Source organism: Monodelphis domestica, chromosome 4 (genome assembly GCF_027887165.1).
Source record: "Monodelphis domestica isolate mMonDom1 chromosome 4, mMonDom1.pri, whole genome shotgun sequence".
Classification (NCBI taxonomy): Eukaryota; Metazoa; Chordata; class Mammalia; order Didelphimorphia; family Didelphidae; genus Monodelphis; species Monodelphis domestica.
The window spans coordinates 163,457,721-163,484,144 of record NC_077230.1 but is presented as its reverse complement, the minus strand read 5'-3'; the positions used below and the strand labels follow the sequence as shown (position 1 = coordinate 163,484,144).

Sequence of the window (26,424 nt, the reverse complement as noted above, 5' to 3'; positions counted from 1 at the left end):
AATGGAAATTCAGCTTTGAGAGGAAAGAGATCTACACATGTTATAAAATGTAGGTAAGGCTGGTAAAAAGTATTATGCTGAGCATATAGAATAGTATAGATTAAGCTTTCAGTTACAGAGTCCTTGAGTGAGTTCCCAAATTTCCCTTCTGCTACTTCTTTGAGAGGATGATAGTAGAGATGTTGAAAAGAAGGATTGGTTTGGGGAGAGAAAGGGATGGTTTCCATTTTAGACATAGAGCGTTTGAGATGCTGCCAGACACTCAAGTGGGAATATCCAACGTGCAGTTATGGGAATGAGACTAGAGTTGAGGCAGGTGATCGGGCTGATTATTTGGTAGTCATCTTCATAGAAGTGATGACTTTAAAAAGAAATAAAAATTATGAGTTGGGGGCAGCTGGGTAGCTCAGTGGATTGAGAGCCAGGCCTCGAGATGGGAAGTCCTAGGTTCAAATCTGACCTCAGACACGTCCCAGCTGTGTGACCCTGGGCAAGTCACTTGACCCCCATTGCCTAGTCCTTACCACTCTTCTGCCTTGGAGCCAATACACAGTATTGACTCCAAGATGGAAGGTAAGTGTTTTTAAAAAAAAAATTATGAGTGATGAAATCTTTAATAAAAACAGTGCTATAATAATATTAAAAAGAACAACATATTACTGTGGTAAGTTAAGATTTCTAAAGTACTTTTTAAGGGGACTAAACCTATGATTTCATTTATTTAGAAAACTACTGGTGAGGAACCTCTCTTTATCAAAGCAGATTGGTACTAATGAAGAATAAAATGAGCAGAACCAAGATTTATATGAGAACACTGTGAAAAGCTGTAAGAAGTGTGATCAGTATGATGACCACTGATAATTCCAGCAGACTCACCTATTACCTAGAAGATGTAGAACAAAACATACATATTAGTGTGTACAGCCGTGGGGAGGAATTTGTCTTGCTTGACTATACATATTTGTTATATGAAATTTGATTTTTTCCTTTGCTTCCCCCCCCACCCCTGCAATGATAGGGAGTACATAGGAGAAAAGGAGAGAAAATAAATGTTTGCTATTTAAAAAAATATAGAGATTGAGGGGGTTGCTACAGATTGAGATTTTTTTTGAACTTTCAGATAAAGTTGCTATATGGAGTTTTAATTGTTATAATTTCTATATTTTGTAACTGATTATTATATCATATATGTAACATATTATAACCTTATTAATAGACATCTCACCAAGTGAGGGTAGGTTATAAATATTTGCAATGTATAAACAAAATATCAGTAAAACAGAAAGTGTAAAAAAGCACCCAAGTAATTGGCACCTTCTGACAGCCTAGAGTTTTAGAGATTTGTCTGGGGCACTTAGAAGTGAAGTGACTTGACCAGTATCACACAGCTACTATCTGACAGAATTTTATTCCAGACCTTCCTAATTCCAAAACCAGCTCTCTCTCCATTAAGCAACATTGCTTCTGACAGGAGGCATTAATAGCCCCATTTTACAGAGGAGAAAATGGAGGCTCTGACATAAGGCTTGCAGTTTTATTTCATCCTTCTTCCCTTCACATAGTCTATGTTACCAGTCAAACCAGATTACCAAATATCCCCTGCTTCCATCCTTCCCTTTCCTCCCACCATGCAAATATGCATGTTGTCCCATATATCATGCCCCAAACCCTCCACAATGCTGCCTATTGCAATCATTCTCTTCCTTCAGGGTCAAGATCAGTGCTACCCCTTCTATGAAGTCTGGAGTCCAACCAGGTCAAAGTGCTCTCCCCTCTTAAACTGCCTGTAGCACTTTCTTTGGATTTTTCCTTGCTCTTATTTTGGTCGAACTTATAGTTAGTCGACTTTGTCAACTAGCATATATTAAGAGCCTCCTACAAGCCAGGCACCGATTTTGACCTGAAGAAGACCTTAGACAGCAGAGAGTCCATCTCTCTTGTTTTCCAGCTCTTATTGAAGCTCAAAGAGTTTCAGTTACTTGCTCTGGGTCACTCAGCTAGGAAGTACATGAGGTGATATTTCAACTCAGGTCTTTCTAACTCCAAGTACAGTGCCCTATCTATTATGCCACACTGCCCATTCCCCTATTTGTCTACATGTTAGATATTTCTTTGGGGGTAAGTACTATGTTGATTTTTATCTTTGTATCCCAAGAAACGGATACAATGCAATTATACATTGTTGTTGTTAAGTCATTTCAATCATATTTCTCTCTTTATGACCCCATTTGAGGGTTTCTTGGTAAAGATGCTGGAATGCTTTGTTGTGTTCCTTCTCCAGTTCATTTTATAGATGAGGAAACTGAGGCACCAGGATTGCATGACTTGTCCAGGGTTTCACAGCTAGTAAGGGTTTGAGGTTATATTTGAACTTGGGTTTTCTAACTTCAAGTCCTGCACTATTAATTCGTAAATTTAGATTAAATCAGACTAATTGTGTTATGGTGAAGGCTAAAAGTTTCTGGGGCCAGTAAAACACACAAGTGACTCAAAGTCCACAAATACCTTATTTGAACTCTGTAGAAAAAGTAAATGTTGATTGTGGGGGGAAAGAAAAGGAGCAAAGGGTAGAACTACCTGGGATAGCATAGGGGGAGGAATTTCTAGGGAGCCACATGTAGAATAATGGCACTGAGCTGGAACAGAAGGGAAGACCAGAGGGATGATTGGGACATTTTGCTGATTTAGGAGATTATCAATACTTCATCTTGGTATGGGTTATTTTAAGTTGCACTTCTTTCTGTTTTTATCTGTCTCTGTCACTTCTCCCATGCAATCTTATGTCCTAAAAATTATAAAATTAATATACATTTCTTTTTAATCATTCATTTTTCTTGCTTACTCAAAGGTGGAAAATATATTGATTTATCAACCAAGATTTTAGAGCTGGAAGATTCTTTTGACATTATCTAGTCCAAGGGATCTTAATCTGGATTCTCTGAACTGAAAAAAAATTACTTAAATAGATTTCAATATAATTGTTTTTCTTTGCAATCTTATGGATTTTATTTGACTCATTTAAAAACATGATTCTGAGAAGGAGTCCCTGAGCTTTACCAGACTATTGAAGGGACTGTGAACCAAAAGAAAGTCAAGAAGCTCTGATCTCATCTAATCTAATTGAATCTCATTATAAATGAGCAAATGGAGAATCATAGAGTTGAAGAGACTTTTCCTTAGACAATGAACTCAGGGCTTCTGATTTCAAATCCCTAACGCTTTTCACTACATTATTGCTTTCCATAAGTAACATTCCATACCAGTGCTTAGAAATAGATTAAGAAGCTTCATTACATATGCATTTTAGTTGTAAATTTGTTATTTCTGGAAGTTACATTCTAATCCTACTAGTAGATGTTTAATTTAGCCTCTAAATCTGCCTTGCAGCAAAGAAGAAAAGTCATTCTAACAGAGGGTAATGGAAGGGAGAAAATCTTATGAATCAAATTATCAGATAAAAATACCATTTCTGATTTTTGCATTTAGTATAGAATCATATACCCAGTAGGTGCTTAATAAATTATATTTAGTGTTTACGATTTATTTCATGGCACTGAATTTCAAAAAGAGAGAGTAACCATGTTAAATACAGATAGTGGAAGGCTTTTGAAATGTTTTGCTATGACATCCTGCTATGTGGTTATCAATGCCCACCTATGTGGTAATCATTCTCACCAAAAGAAACTTTTTTTTTCTGTGCATACTTTTTATCTTGAGCTTTCCAAGTAGATTTAATATAGTTGATAAATTTGCTTTGAAATAACATTTCATTGGTGGACTTGTAAATTCTTTTCTAAAGGAAAATTAAGATGATGAGAGGCAGCTTGTGATTCAATTCAGTTCCATAAACATTTCTGAAGTGCCTACTGTATGCAAAGAATTGGACTAAGCACTGGATATATAGCTTCATTTCTGCTCTTAAGAAGTTCATAATCCAATGTAAGGAAGGAAATGTAGACAAATAATTAAGTCCAAGCAAACTATTATAAGAAATAAATTAAAAAATTTAGGAGGGAGAATTTTTATCATCAGCAAGGTTCAGGGCAAGCATCATGGACTCTATAGTACATGAGATGGTCCTTGAATCAGCAAAGATAATTCAAAGAAGATGGGCAAAAGCCCTGTCTAGGGATGAGAGATGGTATGGACAAAGGCATGGAAATGAGAGAGAAAAAAGTGAAATCCAGGGAATAACAATATTCTGTTTTCCTGGAATACAAAGAATAAGGAAGAAATTAATTTGGGATAAGACTAGAGCTAGACTGTGAAGTAGCTTGAATATCAAGATACTTTATTCCTTGGTTAATAGGGAGCTATTGAAAGTTTTAAAAAAATGAGAGAGAGTACTGACATGATTGAAAATGGCTAGGAAGATAATCTGAACAAGATGTGTAGAATATGTAATTGGGAGGAAATGAGGAATACAATTATAGTTAGTAAGTATGCCTATTTGTTCCTTTGAGGAGCTGACTTCATTATTCTCAGTTTGCATGACTAGGGCTCCATTAAATACAGGAGAATTTGGGGAGAGAGATTGTATCAGAGCTACTTCTCATTGAATAAATCCACATTAAATACATTCTTTAAACTAATAAGACTTCATGTTAATGCAGAAAGCAGCAGAGATATAGGATAAACAATTGTGTCCTTTCTAAAAACCATAGAGAGGGGGACAGCTGGGTAGCTTAGTGGATTGAGAACCAGGCCTAGAGGTGAGAGGTCCTGGGTTCAAATCTGGCCTCAGACACTTCCCAGCTGTGTGACCCTGGGTAAGTCACTTGACCCCTATTGCCTAGCCATTACCACTCTTCTGCCTCAGAACCAATACACAGTATTGATTCCAAGATGGAAAGTGAGGGTTTAATTAAAAAAAAACCATAGAGAAATTGGCACTCCCCCATATTTCTTTTCAACAGGGAAGAAGAGAGGATTGTCTTTCTTCTAGGTTGAACTTTCCTGGATCTTGATTCTTCTTGTAGAATTGAACTAGCAAAGTGGCTAACAGTGCCATCTGGTGATTGAAGGTGTATTGGAGAAGGGATAGACTAGAGATAGAAAGATCACTTAGAACAATATTAAATAATCTCAGATAAGAAGAGATGCAGCCCTGAATTAGGGTGGTGGCTATAGAATGGAAAGAGAGGAATGGGTAGAAGAGACATAACAGAGATAGAATCAACAAGAATTGGCAATGGCCTGGATTTGTGGAATGAAAGAGATTGAAGAATCAAAAATGACTAAGATTACATGGTAAGTTGACTAAGAGTATCATAGTGCTAATAACAGAAACAAGAAATTTGGACTATCAGACACGTTTTAGTGAGAATATAATGAGTTTGGGTTTGGGACACCTCATGATTGAGATGTCATTTGTAGACTTAAAGGCATCTAGCAAGAAATTAAACATATGACACTAAGATCTTGAAGAAAGATCAAGAGATAGGGATTTTGGAGTCATTTACATGCAGGAGGTAATTGAAGCTGGGGGTATATTGAAGAGTAGAGAACAGAAACTATTCAAGGACAAAAACCATGGGGGACAACCATATTTAAGGAAAGAGGGAAGGAGGAGAAAGCCACAGAGAAGACTGAAAAGTGGAGTGAGAAGGCAGGAGGGGGGAAAAGAGGGGTTGGAGAGGCAGAGAAAGAAAGAAAGTGTGAGTGAGGTCACACAGATAATCAGGAGCAAAGTTGAGATTCAAATCAAGGTCCTCTGACTCCAAATCCAATGTTCTTTGTATTGCACTATACTGCCTCTCATTTGGCAAGAAGGAGGTCATTGATAACCTTAAGAATATTTACTTTAATAGAGTGATGGGGATAGAAACCAGATTGCAAGGATGACGGAATGGATGATCCTTGCAATCAAAGGATTGTCTTTGCCATTTTTGTCTTTGTATCCCCAAAGTCTAGGATATGTCTTGCATGTAGTAGACACTTAATAAATATTTGCTGATTAATTGAGGAGTAGTATGGGGTTTCATATATCTTCTCGGGTTCTAGTGTCAGACCTCTTCCTAGCTCTAGATAGAAGTTAAAGAAGGACAGAAGTTGACCCCTAATTCTCATGAAAATCTTACCTCTTAGCCCACAAAGACCACACATGGCAGCAAACACAGTTGACTCCATTTCAATATTCCTGATGCCAGCTTCATAAGCTCTCTGTAAATAATCAAGCTTTTTTTCATTGGAAAAAGAGCACAATGCTCCATCCAGTCGTCCTTGTCCTTAAAGAGAGGGAGAATCTTTGAGTGATGGTCTTGTAGTCTTTGAAATGGCTCATAGGTATCTATAGTCTGAAACTGTTTCTCAAATCATTTAAATTAAAAGATTCATCAACTGTACCCTCAGATTTTACTTTTTTGCTACAATTTTCATTAAATTTTATAAACATTTATTACACATATACTATGCTAAGTGATGAGGAAGATAGAAAATTAAGAAAGTGTGGTTGCTGCCCACAAGAAAATGATATAATCTAGGGAGTGGCAGGAGGGAGAAGGTGATGGAAGAGTGAAAGACAAAGATTCATTCTTGTTTTAAATTAATTTGGATCTGTGATTTCATTGGCATAAAGAATCATGAAGAAACTCCTTTTAGCAATTCAGATCAGAATCTGCTATATTCTTAGAGTTTTCTGAGATTTTTTGTAAGTTTTAAATTAATATCCGATAACTCCAAGTATTATATTTCATAACATTTATTAATAATCACTTGAAGTAGAAGAAATAAAAGGACAAAAATAAAAGCCCGAGTAAAGAAAAGTTTTGCCAGACCATGTTTGTGGGAAAAGAGAAAGGGAGGCAGGGCCACACACAAACTTTATCTCTAAAACGTAAGGACTTAACATGAGAAGGAAAGTGGGATGCTGGGATTTAGAGTCCTGGGGAGCAGATTCTAATTATATATCTTAAAAGTAAAATGATTTTCTGGGGTCACACAGCCAATATGTGTCAGAGGCATGATTTGAGACCAGCTTTCCTGACACTCATGATGTTTCTCAAATCCCATCTATGAAAGTAGTTAAGAGAGGAGGTGCCCCACAAATGGCATGAAGATCAAAGGAGGGAAGACTCATTTCAAGTTGTCAGGCTTGAGTAAAACTTCATGGAGGGGGTAGCTGGGTAGTACAGTGGATAGAGTGCCAGGCCTGGAGATGGGAGGATCTAGGTTCAAATCTGGTTTCAGACACTTTCTAGCAGTGAGACCCTGGGCACGTTACTTAAAGTACCCTGATGGCGTAGCTCTTATACCTCTTCTGTTTTGGAATTGATAATGAGACAGAAAGTAAGGACTGTTTAGAAAAGGATTTTTAAAAACCAGAAAAGTTAAAAGAGAGTTTAAAAAAAGCTGAAAATAAGAGGTTTTTTTTTTTAAAGGAGGAGGTGATATTTGAGTTGAATAAACTAAATAATGGATAGATAGGCTATTAATTGACAGAAAAGGAAAGGGAGAAAAGACATCACATTAGAGAGGCTATGCATTCTAATGGGAGAAAAAAAACCCTAACATGCTGGACCTAGAGATAGAACATTTAGCTTCTAAGTCCTGTTTCTGCCACTTACTAGCTGTGTGACTATAAACAAGTCCCTTAACTTCTTCTGAGATTGTTTGTTCACCTGTAAAATGGGGATACTGTTGTTCAGTAATGTCCAACTCTTTGTGACCCAGTGGACCATAATATGCCAATATTGTCCATGAGGTTTTCTTGGCAAAGAGACTGTAGTAACTTTCCATTTCCTTTTCCAGTGGATTAAGGAAAATAGAGGTTAAGTGACCTAGCCCAGGGTTACACAGCTAGTAAGTGTCTGAGGCTGGATTTGAACTCAGGACTTAGTGAATCTAGGCCCAGCACTCTATCCATAGAGCCATCTAGCTGCCTTCAACCATTAGATTACCTACCTTAAAAGTTTGTTGTGAGGAAAATAGCATCTATTGTGACATTATTATTATTATTACTCTCAGGGATAAAGGGAGAAAAACAAGGGATAGAAAATTTCAGATCCTACTCAGAAAATGGCTAGTAGACTGACTTGCCTAAAAGTTAGAATAAAGGAGACACATGTAAATTAGATGATAGGTGTAGAAATATCGTATAGAATTAGATTATGGCAGATACTGAGAGGTAGCATGTGACAGTGGAAATCACAAAAACCCAGGGTTCAAAACATTTTCTCTGAAACTGCATGATCTACAGGTAAGTTACTTCTAATTGCTGAGCCTGCTTTCCAATAATGCCTGTAGGACCTTCCTATCTCACAATGTTGTTCTGAGATTCAAATAAGCTTAAGTATATAACACACTGTGTGCGTGTGTGTGTGTGTGTGTGTGTGTGTGTGTGTGTGTGTAATTTAACTGCTTGATAGCTTTATCAGAATTCCCAGGTATCTCTTCCCCCTGCCCCAACTAGAGTTCACAAAAAAGTATGTATATGGGAATTATGCCTTTTGTATTTCTTTTTATCAGTTCTTTCCTTGGAGGTGGACATTCATAAGTTATTCTTCAAGCATTCATTTCTGTAACTGTATATAATATTGTCTTCATTCTACTCATTTTGCTTTTCATAATTTCATGTAGGTTTTTCCATTTTTAAAAAATATCTACTTTTTAGACTAGATCTTCCTTTCTCACCCAGGTTGGAAGTACAGGTACTATTCACAGACTATTCCCACTACGGATCAGGACCAGGGGCTTGGGCTATTCCATTTCTGACTCAGGCTGGTTAGCCTACTCAAGTAAATGTATGGCCCCTCACTCCTAGGGGTTCATCCTTTTAATGCCAGCTTTAGGATGCCCACTTGACCTGCTGCCGCACAGAACACTGGAACTCAAGTGATCCACCAGCATCATTTCCCAGGTTCGAGTGATCCACTAAGCTCCCCAGAAGCAGAGATTACAGGAGTGTACAATCATTTTCAGCACTCAATAAATCTGAAAGCATCATCTAAATGATAGATATTATTATTAACGACAAGCTAAGTAGTTTGTATTTTACTCAGTACATGATGAAGAGACAATGAAAGCTTTTGATTTGGGAGTACTGCAGAGTTGTGCATGTGGAAAATTAACCTGGCATTAGTGTGTAATTCGATTGGAGGGGAGGAGGCTGCAGGTAGTGAGAGCAGTTAGCAGGCTATTTTAATTATCAAGGTGAGAAGTAATAAAGCCTGACACATGATGGGGGGGGGGGAGGGAAATGGGAAAGAGAGATCTGATGTAAGAGATACTATAGAAATAAAATGGAGACAAGATGGTGAATAATTGGATGGGTGGAGTGGCATGAGGGTGGCAGATGATGACAAATGTTTCCAGCTATTTTAAGCAGGAGAACAATAGCATCATTAACAGGACCCAAGGAGTTAGGAGCAAATTTTTGCGGGAGAAAACAACAAGTTCAGCTTGAGATATGTTGAGCTGGAAGTGTCGACTTTACCTAGTAATGGGACTGGCCCACATGGAGATGAAAATGAAAGTCTCTAGCTAAAGTGCAAGACTGAGATGCATAATCGAGATGTAAGTTCAATAGCCATAGATGCTATGAAGGGGGAAGTTCAAGCCTCATGAGTGGATTTGTTTCTGGAAGATAGGATACTAGCAAACTTATAAATGTGTGTATGTGTATATATGCATACATATATATATATGTAAACATATGTGAAAGGCAGAAAGCTATATAGACAGACAGAGTTCAAGACATACAGTAAGGGAGTCTGAGAGACAGAAAAAGAGATATAGAGAGGAAGAAACAGACATAAAGAGAGAAAAACACAGACCCAGAATGAGAACTAGAGATAGAGCCAGAGAAAGAGAGAGACAGAGAGACAGAGGGAGAGAGAAAGGAAAAGGGGGGGAGAAAGAAGGAGGGAGAAAGAGGGAGAGGGAGAGAGATAATTGGATTTCAAGCTTTTTTTCTCTCTTAATCTTTTCCTCTCTCATTTCTATTTCCTTCTTTGTTTCTTTTTTCTCATTCTCATTTTCCTCTTATCTCTCATTTTCCTTTTTTGTCTTGAGTGTGCCATTACTCATCGGTTTTGCTTACATCCTTACATTTGCATACAACTAAAGAAGCAAATTATTACCAAGTTAGCCTGTATACCCTCATGGGACCCCTGAGTCTTTGCTAGGGTTCCCCACCCCCACCCTACCCATCTGTGCAATATCAAGGTGGAAACATTTTGAGGCAGTTCCATCCCTTTGGGGCTCCCATGTGTCTTTCTTTGTTTTCCAATACCCACTGGTTCCTTCTGTCCTCTGCTTGCCCTTTTAGGTTCAGGTGAGCAACAAAAGCAATGCATGATTATGTTTCCCACCTCTGAATCACAGATTTAAATGAATGACATCAAAAGAGACACAATTTTGTTAACTTTCCTAATTGCATTTTAGTATTCAATTTGTTCTTGGAGGATTAAACCCAACCCTGAATATAAATTCATTATGTGGGTTTCTCTGCTGGTTTTTCTGTCCTTGTGGTCCTAGTAACTAGTGTAGTAACTAGAAAAGGCTGTTTCAATTTCCTTTTAATCTTCTGTTATTAATTCCCTGAAGTGAGCATTTTCATATAATTTGTGGGCTTAAGTAACAAAGAGATGCCAGTAGTTTTCTGCATCGACTCAACTGTTTGTAAATAGTCCTTACCTTCATAGAAATCATAGGTACACATTGTATGTCCAATGAGTGTAGGAAAGCCTGGAATTTCTTTACTGCAATTGAATAATTCTTGGGCCAATTCCTTGTCGAGCTCTGTACTTCGAGTAACCACAGTGTCAAGGATTATCTGCTCAAACTGGGGCTTAAAGAAGGAATCTACAGCTGTGTCCGTTATAACAACAGACCCAGGTTCAATCCCTGTAATGGAGGAAAAAAGAATGAAAAAGAAAAGATTGCTACAAAATGATCCTGAGAACCTGCTTGCTTTTCACATCTAATCTAATACCTTCCCCACATGAGAGCCCTTTTGGTACTTGAAGACTGCTAACATAGCCTTGCTCTATCTTTTCTTCTTCGAGCCAAACAAATTCCTTTCACTGATCCTTTCTCCATTTCTGGCTGTGCCTTGGTTTGTCTTATGTCCTTCCTAAAATAAAATGTTTAGACCTATACTGGATACACCAGATGTGAGTGGAGCAATTTTTATTAACTGGTGACTGCCTTGATACAGCCTGAGAGTATTAGGCTGAAGAACCTGCTTTCCAAGCTCAGGGTCAGTGAACCAGTCAAGCAGTTATAAGTGTCCACTGTGGGCTAAGCACTATGAAAGTCCTAGTTAAAAAAAAAAAGGCAAAAACCCCACCCCTTACCTGCCAACTTAGAATCAATACTGTGTATTGCTTTCAAGGCAGAAGAGTAGTAAGGGCTAGGCAGTGCAGGTTAAGTGACTTGTCCAGGGTCACACAGCTGGGAAGCATCTGAACATTTGAACCCCAAGACCTCCCATCTCTAGCCAAGCTCTCAATCCACTGAGCCACCTAGGTCTCCACCTATTAAGATTATTCTTATCTCTATTTGAGGGCAGCTAGATGGTGCAGTAGATAGGGTCCTGAGCTTGAAATTAGGAAGACTCATCTTCATGAGTTCAAATCTGTCCTCAGACACTGTGTGTCCCTGAGCAAGTCAGTTAACCATTTTCGCCTCTGTTTCCTCATCTTTAAAATGATCTGGAGATTGAAATAGCAAACCACTTCAGTATCCCTGCCAAGAACACCCCAAATAAGGTTATGAAGAGTCAGACACAACTGAACAGTGACTGAACAACAGCCCTATTTGACATATAAGAAAAAAACCTGGTCTCCAAGAGATTCAATGATTTGCTCATGCTAGTATGAAGTATCAGAAGTGGGATTCAAATTCAAGTCTTCCCAGCTTCGAGACAAGCATTCTGTCTACAGTGACCATTCAGGCATGGGTTGGACTAGATGCCTCTGAGGTCCCCTTTCCAATGCTGATGTTCTATGATTCTACTATACCACTCCCTGCCACCAGATAGTGCTTTTCATTGTTAGTTGACTTTCCTACCTCCAGTCTTGGCTCTATGAGAGCTTTTTTTTTCCTTTTTTTTTTAGTCCTTACCTTCTGTCTTATTTCTAAGGCATAAGAGCAGCAAGGGCTAGGCAATTGGGGTTAAGTGACTTGCCTTGGATCATACAGTTAGGAAGTATCTGAGACCAGATTGAACTCAGGTTCTTTCAACTCTAGCCCCCACACTCTATCTACTGTGCTACCAATCACTGTTCCACTTTGTGAGATCTTTAAAGTTTTCTCCAGTGCACAAAACACATCTGGGTCCAATAGCATCTTTCACTCATTACTCTGATCTACCACACGTGTTTATTGAGAGGACTGAAAAAGCAATGTATGCAAATTCATTTATTATTGGAAATTGGTGTGTAAATACACAAGTTGAGAGGCAATATGAGGTAGTAGAGGGTTGAAAAACCCAGGATCTAATCCTGTTTATGATATATGTTAACTACATGACTGTGGATAGATCACAAGCTCTCAAAGCCTCAGGAAAAGCCAGGCTATAAATTGCAGATGAGATTCCAATCTGTGTTGGTGGAGATCCCTACACTAATACAATCAGAATTCTTCTCCCACCTTAGCAAATAAATTGGTCATGGCCACATTCCCATGAAGTATCAGAATTCAAATTCAATTCTTCTTAGCTTCAAGTTAAGCACTCCTTCTATTGTGACTCTTCAAGTATGGGTTGGACTAGATGTCTCGGAGGTCCTCTTTCCAGTCCTGATGTTCTATGATCCTACTGTCTGGATTGTGATCCTGTGTCTGGATTGTGCTAACTATATGACAGTGTGTAGATCACAATACAAACAACAACAAAAAGAGTTATTGTTAGTCTAACTCTTCCCATATTATGATATGGGACTTAGAGACCAAATAACTATGGCAGCATGTTTGCTGAGCACCCCAAAACATATATAGTTTCCCATGCAAAACAAAGAAAGCCTAGTCATTGGTCTCTGCCTGAAATCTCTCTCCATCTTCAATTCATCTTCCACTCAGCTACCAGAGAGATCTTTTTAAAAACCCTTATCTTGTGCTCTAACAAGTATTCTACAACAGAAGAGCAAGATAAGAAATGTCTAAGACCAGATTTGAACCCAGTTCCTCCTGACTTCAGGCATGGAGCTGATCTACTGTATCACTTAGCTGTCCCAAGCAGAGTGATTTTCTTAATGTGCAGATCTGACCATGTCCACTCCACTTTTCAATTTTTTTTTTATTTTTTATTTCTAGGATCAAAAAGAAAAATTTCTGCTTGTTTTAAAAAACCCTTATAACCAGACCTCCTTTCTTTTCAGTTTTCTTATAGTTTACCCTCCTTCATCTTCTTTTTGACCCAGTAATATTGGCTTCTTTGATGCTCTTTGCACAAGATACTATCTCCTATATCCACACTTTTTAAACTGTCTGTTCCTCATGGATGAAATGTTCTCTCACCTTTTCTCTGACTCCTGAATTCCCTAACTCAGCTAAAATCTCACCCAGATGAAGTGTTTTCCTGTTTCCTGTTTCCCCTTAATGCTAGTGACTTCCTTGTGTGATTTTCTCCAGTATATATTTCTTTGTACATATATAGTTGTTTATAAGTTCTCTTCTCCACTAGAATTCCTTGAAGTCAGGGACTGTCTTTTGCCTTTCTTTGTAACTTTGTATGGTCAGTGCTTTGCATAGTGCCTGACATATAATAGGTGTTTAATAAATGCTTATTGATTGACTGACTGGCTATTAGGAAGAGACAGACTATGTTAGGTGTCATCAAAGATCCTTACCCAGATTGTTGTATTATTGGGCTCTCCTACTTTCTTTTGGCTTCTAGGTGAATATGCTATATTTTTAAAGCAACTTATGATTCATCTTGTTTTTATCACAGCCAACTGAATGCCTCACCTATTCCTCCTGATGTGCCAATGCGGATGATTGTCACATCACAACACTTTGCATGGTAAAGGAGTTTGATGAGCTCATGCAGCATAATTGAAATGGAAGGGATGCCCATGCCGTGCTGTCAAGAAGAAAAGAAAAGTCACCATATTTCTTTGAAATTAATAGATGAACGAGACAGATTTTTCCCCTTCTTTACAAGTTAACAGCGTACAAATGAATTTATACAATCATTAAGGACTTGGCAGGGCTGTGGAAGATTTAAGTCAGCTCTAACTCATATTCCCAAGATTGCTTGATGGATATGCACATCTGGGAGGATCTGAAAGGAGGATTTCCTTCTCCATTTAAGTGGATTCTGTGCTCCTCTACAGTAGCAAAAAAAAAGACAGTATGTGGTCTCCGAGATTGTTAGAAGGACATAATTTCTTTACTCCCCACTAAGCTTCTTATGAGGAAACTTTTCCAAAGAGCATTTTTCATGTTTAATTTGACTTTGAGAAAATGTGCATGTTTTTTGTGGCTGCCATGTCACTCAAACTTCTCTATTGTGCTAAGTGAAATTTGAAATTTCTTTTGTTGTCCTCATGTTTCCTTGCCTGAATTACCTTGCTGCTATTTCTATGTGAATGGTAGGTGGGATAAGGGGGAAGGTTGGGTGAAAATGGGCTAAGAATATAGGAATAGGCATCTGAAAAAAATTCTACAAGTCACTGATAATCAAAAGAAAAACCAAGTAAAGTTAAGTAATTGAGATTTCACTTCACGCCCATGATATTTGCAAAGACCAAAAAAGAAAATGGCAAGTCTCAGAGGAAACAAGTATATTATATCTTTTGGGGAAACAAATATATTAATGCCCTGTTGGTGGACTTGTGAAATGGTATAGCCATTCTGTAAAGCAGATTGGAACGATGCCCCCAAAGTGACTGAATGGTGATATACTTTCAGTGATAACATCATCATGAGCCCATGTCCCCCCAATAGATAGGTAAAGATATATTCATATGTGTACATATATCTGTATATATGGGAGGGCACATACTTATATACGTATTGATAGATGGATAGCTCTAGAGATCAAAGAAGGAGAAAAAGGATTCATATACAGAGATATTTATAGCATGAGGGAATTAGAACAGCAAGTGGTAGTGGTAATTGACTCCACACGGACTCTAGCTTTTGATTCAATTCTGGAACTATCTCAGTTTCCTTTCTATTCAATCATGTGTCTAGTCCAATTTCTATCCTGTGAGAAAACTTTATTCAATTGTGGGAATTGTCAGAAACTTTACTATCTTGTATGAACCTAGTCCTGCCTGGCTGGAAAACTGAGCCACCTCTACCTCCTGCTTAGAGATCCTTAACTAAGGACCTAGGTCGTGCTCACTAAAAACTCAGTCAGATCTCAAGATGAATGCAAGAAGTTTTGTCATAATTATACATATTAAGCAACCCATGTGTCTTATCTGAAAACTGGCTCCACACAAGTTAATCAGTTGTTATTTCTGTGTTTCTTTGATTGAATATAGACACTGGGAGGTGGATAGGATGCCTCTTTTTCTGATTTCAGTGAATTGCACCAATTTGTTATCCCCCTCTCAACTTGAAAACTCTCTAATCTTACCTCCAATTACAAATCATAATACCTAATTTTATATCCATGCTAATTGTTTTCTTTTAATTAATTGGTCTTTTAATTATTTTTAATGCATAAAAATCTGTCTCCCCCTGTATTCAGGGGCCAGTGCCAAAGCTGACAAAGCCCTGGTCCCAGTTTCTTATGCAATTGGCATGTATTATTTCTCATAAATTGAGGTGCTTGCAAGCTCAGACCTCTGTTTACTCAGTTGTTTCATCTTTTACCTACCACAAGCAGGGTTTATTGGGGAGTGGGGGTAAAGAGCTGAAAGCTAACAGAGGTGCCATCAATTGGGAACTGACTGAACAAATTATAGCATATGAATGTAATGAAATACTATTACATCATGGAAAATAGTGAAAGGGTTAGTTTTAGAGAAAACTTCAAAGACTTATTCTAATGCTTACAGAATGAAATAAGCAAAACCAAGAGAACAATTTATAAAATGACAACATTATAAAGACAAACAACTTGGAAAGACCTCAGACCTCTGATCAGTGGAATGACCAACAATTTCAGAGGACAGATTATGAAGCATGCTGCTCACCTCTTCATAGAGAGGACATAGACTGAAAAAGGAGCTTGAGACATGTATTTCTGGACATAGTCAATGTGAGAATTTATTTTGCTTGATTTTATACACACACATTCCCACAAATATTTTACAATGGTTTTGTTTTTCTTAAAACATTTTTCAGTATAGTTGGTGGTGGGAAGGAGGAAACATAAATGTTTGATAATTGTAAAAAAATAAAATAAAGTCTTTATTAATAAAAAGCAAATACACCAAGCAACAGGTTGCAAACCAATTCATATTTTGCAACATGCACTAGAAACACAGGCAAGAAAAAATCATTATAAGACATAGTATTAGCAGGAGATTTGAGCCAGGCAGATCCACTTGCAGGCTGTTGGAATAGTCTACATGCTAAGTAATGAGGACATGTACCAGGGTGGCAATGGTGTCAGAGGAGAGAAGAAGGAATGCCGGAGAAATGCGAAAAAGATAAAATTGACAAGCCTTGGCAACAGATTGTCTATGAGGTGTAAGAGATGGTGAGGAGTTGAGGATGATACGTATAAAATGAAGAACTGGGAAGATGGTGTTGTCCTTTGCAGAGAAGGTGGGAGTTGAGAAAGTTTTAGAGGAAAAGTAATGAGTTCAATTCTGGACATGCTGAGTTTAAGATGTCTACTGAACATGGAGTTTGAGATGTGTGAAAGGAAGTTTGGGATGTAAGATTAAAGATCAGCAGATAGGTTTGCATAGATTTGAAAATTATTTGCATAGAGATAGTAATTAAGTCCACTGGAGCTGATGAGTTAACCAAGTGGCAGAAGAGAAGAGAAAAAGAAGAGAAGAAGAAAAAAAGGGAAGACAAGAGAAAAGGGCCAAGGACAGAACTCTATGGGAAACCTACAGTTAAAAGATCATATGGTTGCGGATCCAGCAAATAAGACAGAGAAGGCAAGGTGAGTAGGTAGGAGAAAACCAAGAAGAATGGTGTTCTAAAAACCTTAAGAAATGTTAAAGAGGGGGCAGCTGGGTAGCTCAGTGAATTGAAAGCCAAGCCTAGAGAAGTGAGGTCCTAGGTTCAAATCTGGCCTCAGACACTTCCCAGCTGTGTGAACTTGGGTAAGTCACTTGACTCCTATTACCTAGCCCTTATCACTCTTCTCCCTTGGAACCAATACACAATATTAATTTCAAGATGGAAGATAAGGGTTTAAACAAAAACAAAAAAAAATAAGTGCCAAAGAGGAGAGGGTGACCAGTAGAGTTAAAGGCAGCAGAAAGATCAAGATGACTGAGGACTAAGAAAAGGCCATTGGATATGGCAAATAAGAGATAACTGGTAACTTTAGAGAGAGTAGTTTCAGTGGAATAATGAGTTTGGAAGATGTTTTGCCAGTTTCTTGAACGTCAGAGTTCAGTAGTACATAGGCTAGAAAGTTAAGCCAGTCTCTTCTTTTTAGACAGTCCCCTCTAATCAGACCTCCATGGAGGTGGATCTGAATTTGAATCCCATTCTTAATATTTCCTACCTGGGTGACCATGGAGAAGTCATTGAACTTCTTTAAGTCTCAGCTCCCTCATTTGTAAAATAAGTATCACAGTAACTAAATAAATCTCTACTGGGGGCAGATAGAGAGAGAGAACATTTTCAAAGAAGGGCCCCAAGTTGGAAATTTCCCCACTGGCTTGGTGAAACCAAGATTCAGTTTATTGACCTCAGAACCAGAGCACGTTTTAGCTACTCTTCTCTTAAGGGGCACTGAGATTAGGCTGCTTTTATTTCATAGTGAAGTTTTATTGCTTGCTTCTAGTGGTTTTAAATATATTTTATTAATGCTATATTTTACTATCATACACTCAGACTATCTGAACAAAGGGCAGGTTGTTGTAAGTGAAAAAGCAAGTCAGGGCTTTGGAAAGCAAGATCTAAAGAAATATGAAGAGTCCTCCAACTCCACCATTCCATTTGAACCCCAAATGGGCAGCATCCATGCAGGGAGATCACCTGTCTTATTCTTCCTTATTGTCTTTCCCTTTATGCTCATTTCCCATCTTGCTACTCTCCTCTCTAGCCATCTCTGTGCCCAGAAACTGAGGAATCAGTAACAGCTATCCATTTAGGCTGCTGGCTTGGGGGATAACATTATGATTAGTTTCCAGTGATAGTAATCACTTCCTGCTATGTGAGCTATTTGTAACTTAACCAAAACAGGAAAATTGTCACAGCCCTGCTTTGATGAGCTTTCTCTGGTCCTCTGATCACACCTCACGCTATTTTTCCTCTGAGGTTTACATGGCCTAATGCTGCTAAGTTCTCTTGGCTACTACACTGTGACCTTGCCCTGTGGGTAAAGATGGGGTTTGTAAGGACAAGCTAGAGGCATATTCTTCCATGTCCTTAAGACATTTTTCTCCCCTGTGAACAATAGCAAAAAAAAAAAAGTGTGCGTGGAGCAGAAAGCATGATTTTTGTGTGCTTATAGTTCATAAAAATTATAATTCTGTTCTTCATTTATCTTAGGGCACTGTATGTCTACTGCTGTTAATGTATTCTAAATGCAGGAAAGTAATTTATAGGAACCACATGAAAATGCATTAGCAGATTTTTAGCAGGGCTTATTAAAGTTTTAAACTGTGGAATTTTGGAATAACTGCAGATTTCCCTAGTGTATGAAGAGTGCCACATTCACAGAGGTAGAGAAGGTGAGAGAGAGAAAGAGAGAGAGAGAGAGAGAGAGAGAGAGAGACAGAGAGAGACAGAGAGAGAGAGACAGAGAGAGACAGAGAGAGACAGAGAGAGACAGAGAGAGAGACAGAGAGACAGAGAGAGAGAGAGAGAGAGAGACAGAGAGAGAGAGAGAGAGACAGAGAGAGAGAGAGAGACAGAGAGACAGAGAGAGAGAGAGAGAGAGAGAGAGAGAGAGAGAGAGAGAGAGAGAGAGCTGCTGAAAGGAGATGTGTGTACAACAGGGACAGTTCATTAGTTATCAGAGAAAAAGAAAGTGGCTGTTCTTTTTGCTATTTCTAATGTAAAAAGTTTATGTAATAACACATAAACTACCCTGAAGCAATACCAAAGAACATGTCCTGCCCTTTCTTTCTTATAATGAATTTGTAGCTAGCAACTCTATGAGATTAAATTGGAAGGTCAGACATCCCTGAACAGCTTGGTGATCACACGGGGTTGGGTCACCCATCTACCAGGTTAGAACCCAGCCCTCCATACCTTCTTATCCCATCTAATACATATAAATACAATATGGCACTGACTCCTGTGTGGTCCCCCCTCTGATTCCACAGTGATAATGGCAGTGTGGTAGAATGTTGGGGTAGAGGGGGCTAAGAATCCTTCAGTTCTTAGACCATTTAGAAACATTAATTCAACAGATGATGCTCTGAATGTGTGACCTTTTCCCAGTGACCAGTAAGTTGATGAACCCTTGGAGGAAGTGTCCAGAATGTGAAGAACAAATACAAAAACAAGCCCATCTTTAAGCATTCCTGATCCCCTACTCTGCTTACCCATTCTTTGTAGGTAGGAACCCAGAATCCCTGCTCCATTTAAGGCAGCTTAATGATAGTGAATAGAGTACCAGTGTCAGGAAGACCTGAGTTCAAACCTGGTTTCAGACACCTACTAGTTGTGTGACCCCTGACAAGTCACTTAACCAGTGACTGCCTCAGTTTCCTCAACCTCACAGAATGATTGAGAGGATAAAATGAGATAATACAGTACATACAAAGTACTGACAGTTGGTGTTAATTCTAAGACAGAAGATAAGAGGTTTTTTGGTTTTTCTTAAGTACTATATAAATGCCAAATATTATTAGCTTCTTAGACTCTTTGGTCCACTTCCCATTTTCCAGTGGGGGTAGGCCAGACCCCTTCCTTCTTCCCTTAGCCTACAGAGTAGACATAGCTGCTCATGTTGCTTATAGAAATTGGGAATAAACAACTACAACCCTCTAGTAAGGTGGAGCTTTGCCACTAATCCTGACTATCTGAATCCTAAGAATCTCTGGGTTTTCCCCCTCTCCTCTACTGCTAGATCCCCAAGCACTGACCCCCAGGCTACAGGTAAATGCATTTACTTCTATGTTTTCCAACCACCCTGCAGCTCAAGCTTCCTAAATATGTTTGTTGTCTCTCTCCCTTAGAGCAGGAGCTCCTTTAAGAGCAGCCACCATTTTAATTTTTCTATTTGCATTATCAGGGCTTAGCAATGTACTTATGCCATTGATGCACAAGCACATAATGCACAACTTCAGGAATGCTTTTTATTCATTTATGCATCCATTCATTCATAAGTGGCCAGATCTTTCGGATCATTTCAATAGCTCCCATGAAGCATATAGACACAACGATTTAGTACTTACACTGATTGAGAGCACTGCACCCGTTTTGAACATGCAGTACCTGTCTGACCCAGCACAAATGTCTTGTATAGCCTCCTCGTTTCCTTCAAGGTCAAGTTCTTTGTGGATAAACAGCGCAAAAGCTTTCATTCTGTTGGGGCTCCCTCCGACACAGACAAACTAGAAAGAAACCATCCAAGAGCAGTTGTAGTCATTGAGGAGGTAATCAAAGTTCAGTTTCCTTCTAAAATGTCTCATTTGGCTCCTCAACTGTGCTTTGTGGTAGTGTGTGGCTGTATTGCAGACAGTGTGGTCAAGGAGAATGGATGCTTGACTTGTCTACCTGGCACTTAACTCTCACTTGTGGTTCCAAGAAACTGCAGTATGCTCAGTAGTCTTATCCCAGTAAAATTGTCCCAGCAGATGGACTATATCAGGTGGAGGATAACCACCAGGTCTCAAAACCATTGGTGAATTAGGGCTGACTTGTGAACCCTTTCTCTCTTGGAAAAGATGGATGAGAATAATTTGTAACAATGGCCATGAAGTGGCATTGTAGAACGCTTAGAGCTTGGTCAGGTATCAAAGATGCCAGGTCATCCATTGCATCCTGGGCCATCACCAGTCTCCTGCCACTTAACTTTCAATGACTCTGGAAGAGAGAGTGAGGCTGATAACTTTGTGTAACTCTGCCTCACTCGAATTCAATTCATGCACAAGTTAAGACATCACCCAGTTGATGTCATTGGTCTTGAAAACTGAAAGACCAAATCTAGCCTCAGAAACTTCCTAGCTTTGTGACCCTAGGCAACTCACTTAACCCTGATTGCCTAGCCTTTACCAATCTTCTGCCTTGGAACTGATATACAGTATTTGTTCTAGGATGGAAGGCAAAGTGTTTTAAACAAATGAAGGACAAACAACAACCACAACTTGGACCATAAAGCCAGATAAGAGGTTCTGCTCATTCTAAAGAAACATATAGTGCCTTAGCCAAGGATTTCAACTGAGTCATAATCTGAAAACAATGGTCTCTACAGTCAAGCAGTAACTTTAGAGCAGCCTCTGACAGCATTCAACCAAGTAGTGTCTGGCAATGTCTAGTGGATACTATTAAACCAAAGTTAGCAGGAGCAAATTGAAGACATCAGGATCCTGCATATTTGGAGGCATGAGCTGCCCTTCTTTCATCTTTGTTGACTGTACATGTTTCCTACATAAGTACCCCTTCCAACAAATAACATGGCCATATATACCCCCTATATCTGCTCCTTTTCACTTGTGACCATTTTGTATGTACTTTCTTCTCTGCTGATGCAGGGTGTATTTGAGGAAGACAGGACTCCAGATTTTTGAGGGAAATGTTTTGTTGTTGTTTTATTTGCAATCTCAGTAAAGAACTTTTGTAAGAGTAAAAGAAATTGTAGGGTTTGAAGAGGGACAGGGGATAAGGAAGGTTTTGTAACAGGGAATGGAGGAGTTGAAGGGAGAGAGGGAATATGGCTGCTGGTGAGATAAAAGGAAAGAGGTACCCCATGCTGAGAGATTGTCTTTGAAAAATGGGGTTCCTGAGAAATGGGCCAACTATGATAGCCTGAGGGAATGTCTTCTCTATTGACTGATGTTTAAGATACCCAGAGCAGGTAAGGCTGGACCCCCTTGAGAGACAAGCCTCCCCCCAGACCAAGGTCACCCAGTAGGGGTCCAATAAGGACTGTTTATGGGTGAATGGCTGTCCCTAGGTTCATCTCCCTGTATGTCCCCCTGAAATGACAGTCCTCTTATCTGACTGCGGGTTATTTAACTCAAGATGAATTTAATAACAAATTTGGATTGGGAAGATATCAGGGAAGAGGGTATCAGGATTTCCTTAGATTGGGTTTGAGTCTCTCTCAGCTTTTGATCTGAGGCCAGGCCTTGCAGACTGGTGGAGGATTTCTTTTATTCCTGTCTATACTAGCTTCTTAAGTTCAAAGTCTTTAGCAGTCCCAGCAAGAAGAAGAAAAGGTTATGAACTTCAGAGCTGGTTGGGCCTATCTCTTCAGGCTGATGCCCCTAAAGACCATCCTTACAGTTCAAACTGCTCCCCTTAAATCCTTTTGTTCGATGACACAATCATAGGAATCCAGGTAGAGCACACAGTTGAGAATATCAGGAATAGAGGTACTTCTATCCAGAGACAGGGAGAGAGCGCTCCTTCTAGTCCAAGGGCCAGGAAAGAGAGATCTTTCAAGAGCAACTGTCACTCTCCCAGTTGCCCCTCTCCCCACAAACTGTCATTGCTGTTCATCAATTTCACTCTAACCTTCCAACAGCTATTTGCTCCACCTGAGTGGCAGAAAGTCCAGAGCTTGATTCAGTTTTCCTTTCGACACTTTGCTTTGAGCTAATTGTGTCCTCTGGCTAACTTTTAGAAGACAAACATACTGGTGAGGGCTAATGATGTACAATTTTAGGGTTATGTCCACCAAGTGTCTTGGACTTGTGATAGCCATCCTCAAAGGGACCCAGTCTTCAAGTCAGAGAGTTTCTTGAGTGCTATATTGTTATTACTACTACTACTATCATTGGATCTAGATGAATATTACCTGACCAGTGTCCAACATTAACCTAGAATTAAGTATAGAACAAAACATAAGGTAATTCCAGTGTGTTAAGTTTAAGTGACTGGGTCAGCAAAGATAAAACCACAAAATCAAAATGAGGAAGGTACACATCCCACCGGAATGTGTCCTAATGCTTTCATTTACATTAACCCCAACAGGCAACAAAACACGTGGGGAGCAGGGCAAAGCCACAAACTTTCCACAAGGTTTTTTTTTTCCCTAATCCAGGAAGTTGTTCCTTAAGGGAAAGGATATTTAGAAACAGCTCTTCCAGCCAGGACTTTAGAATCCTGTTGCTGAGATTTAAAACAGCTGTTTTCTGTCTATCAGAGTCACACAGCTGGGAAGTATCCGAGGTCCGATTTGAACCCAGGACCTTCTGTCTCTAGGCCTGGCTCTCAATCGGCTGAAGGAAGCTGAAGGTGGGGGCCTCTGAGACTGTTTCTCCATTTTGGTCACGTGAGTAATAGGGACTGATCTCTTTTCTTTGCCCCGGCTATCTAAGGGCTTGGGCCTTTTGGCCCAGCCTAAACAGAAGGGGTATTTAAGCCCTATTCCCTTCTCTCCCCTTTCTCTTTAAGGAAACCATCCAAGTTCCCTCCCCTCAGTTCTCACATCTACCAATCACTGTCCATCATTTTCCCTGTGCCAATGGAGGCTCTAGCTTAACCCAGGACCGCCCAGAGGTCTGGGCTTTGCACATGTCTGTTGAAGGTCATATTCTCAAATAATTAAATTTTGATCTATGCTGCAGCCCTTCCTAAATCCTGTTAGGACTGAGTGGGGTGGAAATTGTATTTTCCAAGACCTGATTCTGTCATTCCAAGTATCTCCATTGTATTATTCTAAAATCAATCATGACTCAAAGAAATTCCTGTTCTGTGCTTAAGCATAGGTCAAAGCCCTTTCCATTGTTCAGCAAAAGGTTTCTGTCCTAAAGTAATCTTAAGAAGGGAGGAGAAGGAACCTCCCATGCCAATGGGGTTCACATTCCAATAGACTATCAGTAAGAAATTTTCCAAGTATGAAATTTCCCAATGGTGAAATTTCCAACATTTATAAGTCTAAGAAATTTTAAGGTTTACAGATGAAGAGGTGATTCTCCTCTTTGCCAAAGCTAACCACTCTACTTATGCCTTTGACCTCATCCCCTCCTTATTTCTTTGGAAGCCTGCTCTCCTCACTTTTGCTCATGTTCAATATATTCTTTTCTACTTTGCTGCTATCTATACACATGGACAAGTCTTTCATGCTTTTTTATAAAAAATCAAAAACAAAATAAATACCTTTCACTTGACTGCCATTTGTTCACACTAAGTTCTGATATTTCTTCCATTTCATTGCCAAATTCTTGGAAAAAATCATCTGTACCAATTGCTTTCATTTCCTCATATCCCCATTCCCTTCCCAACTTCTAAACTTCACCACCATTCAACTAAATAGTGCTCTACCCTATTAGACTTTTTTTCAGTCCTCATCCTTTGTAACCACTCTATCTTTTAACACTGTTGACCATCACTACCTTTTGGAAAATCTCACCTCTTTTGACTTTTCTGTCACTGTTCTCTCCTGGTTCTTTCTACCTGTTTCACCCCTCTTTCTCAGTCTCTTTAACTGCATCATCTGATTTCTAACTCTTAACCATGACTGCCACTGAAGGCTATGTCCTAGGCTCTCTTTTTTTGTGTTTTTCAATGGTCTCTACTTTGGTGATCTTATTAACTCCCATGGGTTCAATAAACATCTCCACATATGATTCCCAAATTTATATATCCAATCCTAATCTCTCCCCTGAACTCCTATCCGCCATCACTTACTGTCTGCTAGATATCTCTATATAAATATCATATAAGTAGCTCAAACTCAACAGGTTCAAAACTGAATTAATTCTCTTCTTCACAAACATACTCCTCTCCTTTACACACAATTTTTTTTGTTAAGGACATCACTATTGGCAGCTAGGTGGTACAGTGGATAGAATGTTAGGCTTAGAATCAGGAAGAACTATGTACAAATCCTACCTCAGACACTTAGTAGATGTATGAGCCTGGACAAGACACTTAATGGTTCTCATCTTTGTTTTCTTGTCTCTAAAACTGGGATAAATAACATTACCTACCTCACAGGGTTGTCATAAGGTTAATATAAGACAATATACATTGTGTGCATATGTAAATATATATATATATATGTATATATATATAAAGTGTTTTCGCAAACTTTGATATGCTATATAAATGTTAGTTTTTTCATTTTTATAATATTGATATCATTTTGATCAACTAGATTTATAACTTGCCAATCATCTTTGACTCTTCCCTACTTCATGTCCATATCTAATTAGTTGCCAAGATCAATGCTCTATTCACAATACCTCTCACACCATCCCCTTCTCTCCAATGACATACTGCCATATTTGGTAATTCTCTCATTGCTTCCTACCTGGGCTATCGAAACTGCCTCCTAATTGGTCTCTGATCCCTTTTTCTGCATCCTCCTATCTATCCTCCATAGATTTGGCAAAATCATCTTCATAAAACACAGAACTAACTGTGATTGAGAGAAATGGGCAAAGACTGAAGAGATGAAATGCAAAGAAAAGCTCAAGAAAGCAGATAGAATCCTCCAGACCCAGACCCAACAGGGAGGGGAGAGGATTCTATGGAAGGTTGGAAAGGAGGAGCAGTTGGCCAAAGCTGTCTTCTACACCCTTCTTCAGTGGTCTTCACTTCACCACTTGACTTCACTTCTCTCTGGCCAACCTCTCTGAAAGCGGAAGGCTGAAGAATTGCTTGGCTTTTACTCTCCTTGACCTGGCTGAATCTGAAATAGTCTGACCCAGTGAAGATCTCTGTTTTCCCTTAGGGGAGGTCAACTTTATTTCTGGTGAAGGGACTTTGAATTGAAGCCTTCTGTCAGAGATTGGGGATTATAATTTAGGAAACCCCTTTCCCTCTCTCCTTTTAATTTCCCTATCCTCTCTTTTCCAAAAGAATAAATTAGACTTTCAACTATAAGAAACTGTCTTTCAACATTTGTAGTAGGAGGGAGAGTTTAAAATATTCAAAGAAGAAGATTAGGGAGGGGCAACTCACCATATATTAAGCAAAGACTCCATTGGGCTGGCTAGAAGGAAGGTGTGCCTTGGAATTCAGTCCCCTTATCTCAACCTGCTTCCTGGGGTAACTAACATCTATTCAGTCTCCATCGCTTAGAATTTCCCTTCCACTACCTAACCATGTCACTCTCCAATTTAAGAATCTTCAGTAGTTCCTCTCACCTCTAGCATAAGATATAAACTCTTAAACAGTGACTATTTTTTTCTTTCTTTTTAAAGAAATCCTTACCTTTTGTTTCAGTATTGATTCTAAGACAGAAGAGTGTCAAGGGCTAGGCAATCA

At 39.0% G+C, this 26,424-nt stretch overlaps 1 protein-coding gene and 1 long non-coding RNA gene across 2 annotated transcripts in view; one reads left to right on the top strand and one right to left on the bottom strand.

The window, feature by feature from the left end:
* The window catches only part of UPP2 (uridine phosphorylase 2), a 51,552-nt gene that overhangs the window by 7,478 nt on the left and 17,650 nt on the right, over positions 1 to 26,424 (bottom strand). The window contains exons 3-6 of the mRNA XM_001373582.3: positions 20,439 to 20,597; positions 13,909 to 14,023; positions 10,636 to 10,845; positions 6,081 to 6,227 (exon numbers count right to left, since the gene is read on the bottom strand). Of these exons, the coding sequence (XP_001373619.2) occupies positions 6,081 to 6,227; positions 10,636 to 10,845; positions 13,909 to 14,023; positions 20,439 to 20,597 (631 nt within the window). The remainder of the gene's footprint in view (positions 1 to 6,080; positions 6,228 to 10,635; positions 10,846 to 13,908; positions 14,024 to 20,438; positions 20,598 to 26,424) is intronic.
* LOC107652388 (uncharacterized) lies at positions 2,577 to 15,735 on the top strand. The gene is made up of 2 exons (XR_001629944.2): positions 2,577 to 2,711; positions 13,892 to 15,735. It is a non-coding gene; the product is annotated as an uncharacterized LOC107652388 (long non-coding RNA).